Consider the following 8,785-nt stretch of genomic DNA (forward strand, 5'->3'; position numbering starts at 1 on the left):
TAACCATGTTAATAAAGCTAACTGAAAGGTGTTAAAAACCAACTTTCTCGCATTTCTCTCTGAAAGCTGGAGATTGAATGCTAAAATTGATTGATTCAACAATGAACTCGAAAGTTCTTTTGAACCGACTCTTTGAAATGATTCTCTTAGAACCGTTTGGATTTTTTTTGTTTTTGTTTTGTAGATCAGTGATTTATTGTTATTTTCTTATTAACATTGTGAGTTGAAACGATGTTTTTAGTGGTAACAATAACTTTCTGTATTAATAATATTAATTATATTTGGAAAATGTTACAGTTAGCCTGTATTGTTAGGTTTATTTTGAAACATTAAACAACACAAATTCGACGCAATTTATATAACCTAATTTAAAAACAGACATAAACAGTGATTTGACTGGTGAATCATTTATTAGGTTCGTCCGAATCAATTGATTCACTAAACTGATTCGGACAGCTATTGCCAACAACGTGTTATGTTTCAAAATCCTTCACATCGATTCAAGGCTGATTAAACTTCTGTCCTTTTTTTTTTTTATCCAGGATTGGATTTTAACATCGGTGAAGCCACGCCTCCTGTTGTGGGCGGGGTTTAAAGTTCAGTTCAGTTCTGAAACTCTTGCGCTTGCGGTCAGTCAGCAGCTCACTGCTCGCGCGACACGGACTGATCTACAGAAATAAAGGGGAGGTTTAGTTAAGAACAGATCAGTCTTTTAGATCAGACAACAGCATGGAATCAGCAGGTTTTCGTTTGGTTTAATTATAGATTTGGAAACGCAGCGGAGGAAGGACTTCCCGCACTCGTCTCTGGATAACCGCAGTGTCTCTCTGCGCTGTGATGGAGGTTTGGGGCTTTAGGGATGTTGCGCTTTGGATTTCATTCCTGACGGGTTTCACGATGGCTAGTTACTCGGAAGACCAGTGCAGTTGGAGGGGAAGGTACATATCATCAAAATGCATGAGTTAAATGCGTTATATCTGTTCGTTTTTAATATCGTTCACGATTTATCCTGGAATGCATTGATGCATTTTCTTCTACCTTGCATGATTTATTTGAATTTTAAAGTGTGCAAAAGAGTATGCAAATAATTACAATAACATAAATCATTTCTAAAATATTTCGTATAGTTAAAATATGCATTACCCATCTGTCATAAGCTATACGTGCTTGAATTGCATTGCACATCCATCTATCTGTCTTATACAGTTTGTGGATATTTTTAGTTGTAGCTAATGTTTACTCAAGCCAAACCAGTTGCTCAGAAAAGGTTAAATAAAGCACTTTGCTTGCAAAATATAAGGAAAATTTGAAATACTAGTTCTAATGGTCATGGAAGGATGTTTCCACTAGTGCAAAACATTTAAATGGCTGCAGTTAAAGTAACCAGTAACCATAGGGGGCGTTGAACTTTCCCTGCAACTTTATACACTGGCCAAATGACTCAAAACTCAAGTTTTGAGAAAACACAACACAGGGAATGAGTTGCAGCAGATTTAATGTTGATAAGTTGACTCATAGTGGTTTGGCCTGTTCAGATTTCTCTGGTTAACTTCTGCTGGTTTGCATCTGTGCAGTGGTCTCTCTCAGGCGGTGAAGAACGTGGAGCAGGTTTGGTTGAGGTGTGCGGAGGGCTCTGTGGAGTGGCTGTACCCCGCTGGAGCGCTGCGTCTCACCCTGTCCCCCAGACTGCAGTGGAGCGCCATGGGTCCCGGCGAGTCCAGCAGGAGCCCGGTGTCGGCCTGCATCAAGCCGGATCAGCACTGGGGCGGGGCTCAGCTCTACCTGGAGCGGGACGGGGTCCTGGAGCTTCTGGTGGGAGACGAGACCTCCGAGCCGTCCGGCCCGGCCCATGTGCGCTGCTTCAGTGCCATGCCTGGAGAACGACCGGCTCTCTTCCTGCAAGCCACACCTCACCAGGACATAAGCAGACGCATCGCCGCATTTCACTACGAGCTGAGAGGGGATTGGACAGCACAGCCGTCAGTCAACACGGACCCAATCAGCAGCGAAGGTGAATATTCTAGAAGATACAGCAGTTCAAAGAAAATTAGCATCTAATTTAAGCAAAATAAAATCTCAAATTAATTAAAAATTACTACTACCAAATCTTCTGGACTTTTAAGGTCATCAATAAGGGTTAGTTTCTGAGAATTGGAGAACTGCAAACGAGTCCTGAGTTGATGGTTCTGCAATAAAATGCAATGCAAAGCTATGAAACAATGCAAAAAAAAACATTTAAAATATTAAGCATTCGTGAATAACATTTATAATTTAATATTGCCCAAAAATAACCTCTGATTGCCAAAAATAACTTTTTTGTGTGTCTGATAATTAGCCTACAGGAGAATCCTGAACATTTATGCAAACCTGTGAGAGCCAATTGCAACGATAACAAACTATGCAAAACAAATACTTATTTAAAAACATTGCTTAAAATATTGAACAAAGAATGATCTTGGAATGCATATAACTGGGAACTAACATTTATAATTTTTTTATATCCCCAAAATAATCTAAAATTGCCAAAAATCACTACTTGCAACTTTTAAGATCATCTTTGTGGATTTGTTTCTGTGCATTTAGCTCCAGCTGAGTCCTGAATGTTTCTCCAAACCTGCAAAAAAAAAAATTTAATTGCCAAATACTATGAAACTATGCAAAGTTGGAGACGAGTGACCTCTGGGTGGATGGGGGTGCAGAACGAGGAGCACCAGACAGACAAAACCAGTCATGAACACAGCATTCATTCAAACTTTAACAAGACTTAAACTTTGGAGTGATGCATTTCAGCATAGATCCAAGACTTGTGCTTCTCGAGCTCTAATTCTTCACTTTTAATTGCGATCTGCAATTGTAGCACTGCAGTTATTTAAATGCAATAGGTTTGAGTAATAGTTTTAGGGCAAAGCTCCTTCCAGCCAGTAGTGAGAAACGGGGGGAGGGAGCGTTCGGATCTGAAGAGCGGAAAAGCCAAGAGCGGAGGGGGAGGGAGAGAAAGACAAAAGCTTGGTATGGGACGGGGTTTGTCTCCATAGTGAGCCGTTTCAGAGACCTGCATGAGAGCACAATCACCATGGTAAAGGAGGGGTTGGGGGACCATGCAACTGGAAAGTGGATCTTTTGTTGGGAGTTTTGGGAGCAGAGAGGAGACAGGGAAGGACGTTTAAAAGTTTTAAAGAGCCAACAAGTTTCTCGCTCTCACACCCACACAGACACCTGTCGCTGTTTGACATCGCACAGCTTGCAGAAATCAGATGGAGATGCATTCGATGAACTCTCAGTAGTGCTGAGTTTAAATAGTGCTCTACTTTACGTAATGCTCAACCAATATGGCCGACATCTAGAGTGCAGAATGGGCAATATAATCAATGTTTCTAATGATACAAACAAATGCGACAGACGTACATTTTTACATTTCTAATAGTTTTTATTTACTATTCACTAAATGTGAAAACAGCAAACTAAAATCATAAATCGTTACTTAAACTGAATAAATTTAACAGAAACAAAATATGAAAACTTTTCATTTTCATTCAGTTTAACGTCATGTACTAAAATAACTCAAATTAAATAAAAACTGATAAAACATAAAAATAAGAGTGACATAAAAATACAACAAAATTACTAAAACTAGCTAAAATGAAAAATAGAAAAAAAAATATAATCTTAATTAACTAATCTTAACAAATTAATTCAAAATCTTTAGTCACTTTCTGAATCTCGTTTATTTACATATTTAATATGACATATTTTAATTTCTACATTGAACAAATATAATACACCAAAAAGAGGCACAAACAAAAAGCTTAGACATGATCTAGGACATTTAGATTAATGCAACCTTTTGTCTTTCCACCAAAGCCTCATTTTCATTCATTTCAAATTAATGAAGCCATCTAACCTTGACTTAAAGCTTATAAACTGTAGTTAACATGGTACATTTTTGTAAAGGTATATAAACAAACATCTGGCATCTTCAAAATGACACAAAGTTGAAGAATGAGTCTGTTTGGTTTCTGTGTGGGAGGGTTTTGTGAGGTCAGCTGTTCAGTTTTATTGCTTGAGCAGCTCATGTAGATCATCCAGATGAACGTTACAGAGGAAGAGCGAAGTGTTAGGGTCTTGACTGAGGGGACACACACCTCTCTCATGAGCTCTGATCAGGTGACATGGCTCACACATGTCTATCAGCTGCTCATTTACATCTTCACACCTCCAGCGAAGAGCTGTTAGAGCAACAGCTGTGCGTTACGTCTCATCTTGTGGTGTTCATGTTCTTCTCTTCTCTCTCTCTCACAGGAGTATGCAGGCCGTGCAATAACACTGAGATCCTGATGGCTGTGTGCACTAGTGACTTTGGTGAGTATCTGGATTTACTTTTCGTTGTAGTTTTAAGGGTAAATCCGCTTTCATCCAAAGCAATAAGCAGGGTGTTTCCTGTAATGGGACAGTCTCTTGGATCGCAAGAACCTCAAACCTACAACTTATCATCAATAGTATCATTAAGATACCATTATGTTTTTATTCATTTTTTTTTTTTTTGGTAATTTTTTTGGTATTTTTGTAATTTTTACCAGGTTTTTTTTTTTATATTTCATATAGTTTTTATAATTTTTTTATTTCAGTTTTAGTTTTAGTTGTTTTAGTGCATCAAGTAAAACTAAATGATAAACATTGGATTCATTGTTTTTTATTTTTTATTTTTATTCATTTTTTTAAATGTCTATATATGTGTGTATAGCTAGATAGATAGATTTTTTTTCCCAAAATAATTTTAATTTCAGATTTAGATCTTTTTTTTATTATTCATTCCATTTAATTTTATTTGGAATCTTAGATTTTTTTTTTTTTTTTTTTTTTTTTTGCTTTTGTAATTTTTATTCATTTTTTTTTTTTTTTTTTATAAAGAAAAATTATATATTATATATATATATATATATATATATATATATATATATATATATATATACATTTATATATTATTATAAAAAAATCAGATTTAGTTTTATTTAAATAGTACATTGATTTAAACTAAATGAAAATGTTGCCTTCTCAGCTAGCTGGAATAAAATAACATTTATTTTATTTCAAGTTATGAAAATGTTTTATTAATGGTTTTAGTTTTCGTTACACCAAGTTACTCCTCGCAAAGTTCTACAAACCCATTGGTTTCATTTGAGGCCTTCAAATAGAATTTTCTGGTTTAGAAGGAAATCGTAAATCTACCAAAAAGTAGCAAAAGCTCAAGTTTGATGTTCATAATCTTTATCAACAGTCTATCCTCCTTACTAACAGAGCTTTCTGTGTTTGTAGTGGTCCGAGGAAACATCCGTTCAGTGGATACAGACTCACATCTGAAAGCGGCAGTGATCAAAGTGAGCGCGACGCGGGTTTTCCGTCAGAAGTTTGCGCTGTTCCCTGAATCGGGGCGTCTGACGCGGGCGGGCGAGATCCGTACGGCTCTGCTGTGTGGCGTTCGGCCCGGCGCGGGCAGCTTCCTGTTTACCGGCCGCGTGCACTTTGGGGAGGCATGGCTCGGCTGCGCTCCACGCTATAAAGACTTCCTAAAGGTGTACGAGCAGGCCAAACAATCTCTGACGATCCCCTGCACTCTGATCAACGACTGACGGGAAAACACGCTCATGTGTGGACCAAACTCGGGATTCACAGTGTCTGAGAAACTCCTGAACAGAAGAAAGAGAGAGAGCAGCGAAACAGACACTGTGACACTGAAACAACTTATTAAGATGGATCAAGATGGATTCTGCCGAAGGGTGTTTGTGCGTCATGTCTGTCTAATTCCTCTCAGATTCGGAGGCCTAAACTGAGCCTCTTTTTAACCTCAGGAAATCCTGTCTTTGGACGCTTTGATATGAGCATCATATCACTGAAATATCCAAAGTCCTCATGATGTTGAGTCGGTAAATAAGCTGAACGCAATGCATGTAGCACAGTCGTCTTTTGCAGTATTCGACGCCACAGAAAAACATTGATTTGTCAGTCTGTATATGAACAGAAAACGTTTTTAAACTGTTGTTGCATTGAGAGTATATATTTTCATTTTTCTTCTTTAAATGTCAAGTCTATTTTCTAAATTTGCACTGGTGAAAGAAAGGGAACGATGGTGATACCTGGATGCTGCAAGCACTGAGAACCAAAACCTATATGTAGCATAGCAAAAGATGTTTTATATAAATATATATTTCTATAATATGGAATCAGCTATGGTTTATATGCTAACAGGCTGAGGATAGCATGCAGCTAACATGAAGTAATGAAAACAGACACAATAGCAATAGTATATTAATTATTGGGATAGCATGTGCTGATTACCTCCTGGTTAAGTAGTTAACATGCTTAACATCACCACTAGTTTGCCCTTGATGTTGCTAATGTTATAAACGTACTGTCACACGTTCAGAGCACTTTAACTCTGATGAAAGATGTTTTTATTAATCGCGTTCACACTGACAACGATTGCAACCGAACTTATTCTGCATCTTCACAAAGTTTTACTTTATGCAAATGAGCAGTGGCGGAATAGCCAATGGGAGTGCAGACAGTCATGTGATGCTGAATATGTAATTGCTTTAATCTGGTGTCAGTGTGAACGCACATTAACAGGGTATCCTCACAAATCTGGATTTTATTTGTAGTTTAGATAAATGTACATCCGATATAATCTATAAAGAGAATTTATTGTTCATAAAATTACTCTCTCAAATTTCTCTCTCATATTGTGGACTTGTGTACCAAAACATTAAAAGCTGGACTGCCAACACTGTCCTCCATCTAATTCTGGTTATCTGCTATTGCTTTTCTCTTTATTTTGTGCTTCATATCTATTTTTGTCAGCGATGTACATGCACTAAACAATTGAACAGATCAACCAAACATTGAGAGCCAGCCGACATGCAAAACTGCCATATTTTATGTTTGTTATTAATGTCTTCATGAACCAATGTGAATGCTGGGTGTAAAATACATGTATATGTGTGTTTATGTGGATATCGGTGTATATAAGATGTTTTAGAGTTTTAAAACTGGATGGCGAAATATTCTGTTAACATTCTAGAGTTTGTATGAAAAAATATACAATTATAAAGAACAAAAAATCATCGGATTTGTGTTTGTCTGGTTTCTGAATTACTTATTAAATGAAAACAAGGTGCGACACTGTTAAAAATCATTTTCAAATATTAAATGGATCATTTTTATTTGGCATGCAGTGTGAATATATATATATATATATAGATCATACAGGCCATATTTAACTTTATTATTATTATTAGCATAGGTAAACCTATACTGTGTTTCTGAGGTGAATAACAGGAAAATGAGGAAGGGTGTTGGTGAGCTGCTGAGGGTGTGTGTGTCTTTGTGTGTCTGTGTGTGTGTGTTTTCAGGTATACAGTGTGTATATGTTTGGTCTTCCAAGAGCTCCAGAGATAGAAGAGGAAATGAGCACGACCCAAACACTGACAGGAGCTCTCTGACCTGGATTGTGTCCATTTATATCCACACACACACACACACACACACACACCGATTCATACAGGATCACAAACTGCATTTCGACCCAAAACCTCGTAATTCAGCTCAATCTATTTTTGTTAGCATTAAAACAAAATCACACGCGAAATAGCTATGCGATACATTTCTAAAACTACAAATATAAAATAGCGCTTATAATATAAAATAGTCAAAAGATGTTTTACACATTCACAAACTAGGTCTTAGAGCACTGCAAAAAATATATAATTTCAAGTTTGTAAATACAAAAAAAAAAGATTTTTTTTGTAAAAGAAAAGAAAAGAAATACTATTTCAGACTACTTTAAAATTTCTCATTCAATTTATGTTGTTACCTGCTGGTTTTTTATTTTTATTTTTTGTAATTATTGTTTTTTTTTGTGTGTGTGTGTGAAATTCACTATCAAGTCCTGAGTGATTAAAAAAAAATAGAAATTAATACTTTTATTAAGCAAAAATGCAATGATTAAATTGATCAAGTAAAGGCATTTATAATGTTGCAAAATATTTCTATTTCACACAAAAGGTCTTCTTTTGAACTTTCTATTAATTAGTAAATCCTGGAAAATATTTATCATGGTTTCCACAAAAATATGAAGCAGCTCAACTGTTTTCAACATTGATAATAATCAGAAATGTTTCTTCAGCAGTAAATCAGTATATTACAATGATTTCTGAAGATCATGGAGGAATGATGCTGAAAATACAGCTGTGCATCACAGAAATAAATTACTGTTTACAATATATTGGCATAGAAAACAGTTATTTTAAATTGTAATAATATTTCACAATATTGCTGTTTTTACTGTATTTTTGATTAAATAAATGCAGCTTTGGTGAGCAGAAGAGACATTTAAAAAAATCTTACAGACCCCAAAGTTCACTTTTAAACTCTATATAGTGTTATTGGTTGCAACAGTTGGATTGAGAATAAACATGATTTAGCTTTAGGACTTCAACAGAAACACACACTTTTGTTCCTTAAGAGTCTGCAGATGGCCGTAATCTCATTAAAATTTGGAGGGAAGCCCAAGTGTGTGAGCTGAGCTCCTCAGGTCAGGGAGGGCAGTGTCTTTCTTATTTCCCGCCAAGATGACCCTAATTATCACCTCCAACAAAAACAAGTGCAGTTACACAGAAAACATGTCAACATCAAAAACCTGATCATATAATCCTAAAATCTCAACATTGACAGCGTGAACAGACCAACATCCCAACCACTAAACCTTTACATTCACACTTTTCCACTTCAT

At 36.2% G+C, this 8,785-nt stretch overlaps 1 protein-coding gene across 1 annotated transcript; it reads left to right on the forward strand.

Moving 5' to 3' along the window:
- The first annotated feature begins 624 nt into the window (after positions 1 to 624).
- Positions 625 to 7,123, forward strand: LOC127945968 (meteorin). Its single transcript, XM_052542185.1, has 4 exons — positions 625 to 938; positions 1,575 to 2,011; positions 4,300 to 4,359; positions 5,314 to 7,123. The coding sequence occupies exons 1-4, from the start codon at positions 838 to 840 to the stop codon at positions 5,625 to 5,627; spliced, it is 912 nt and encodes a 303-aa protein (XP_052398145.1). The 5' UTR covers positions 625 to 837; the 3' UTR covers positions 5,628 to 7,123.
- Positions 7,124 to 8,785: the final 1,662 nt, after the last annotated feature.

Source organism: Carassius gibelio, chromosome A24 (assembly GCF_023724105.1).
Source record: "Carassius gibelio isolate Cgi1373 ecotype wild population from Czech Republic chromosome A24, carGib1.2-hapl.c, whole genome shotgun sequence".
NCBI lineage: Eukaryota > Metazoa > Chordata > Actinopteri > Cypriniformes > Cyprinidae > Carassius > Carassius gibelio.

Excerpts from the sequence above, each read along its gene's own strand:
- LOC127945968 (XM_052542185.1), top strand. The coding sequence starts at position 838 with ATGGAGGTTTGGGGCTTTAGGGATGTTGCGCTTTGGATTTCATTCCTG. Across the intron at positions 939-1,574 it reads CAGTGCAGTTGGAGGGGAAG|TGGTCTCTCTCAGGCGGTGA; the intron begins GTACATATCATC and ends GCATCTGTGCAG. Across the intron at positions 4,360-5,313 it reads TGTGTGCACTAGTGACTTTG|TGGTCCGAGGAAACATCCGT; the intron begins GTGAGTATCTGG and ends CTGTGTTTGTAG.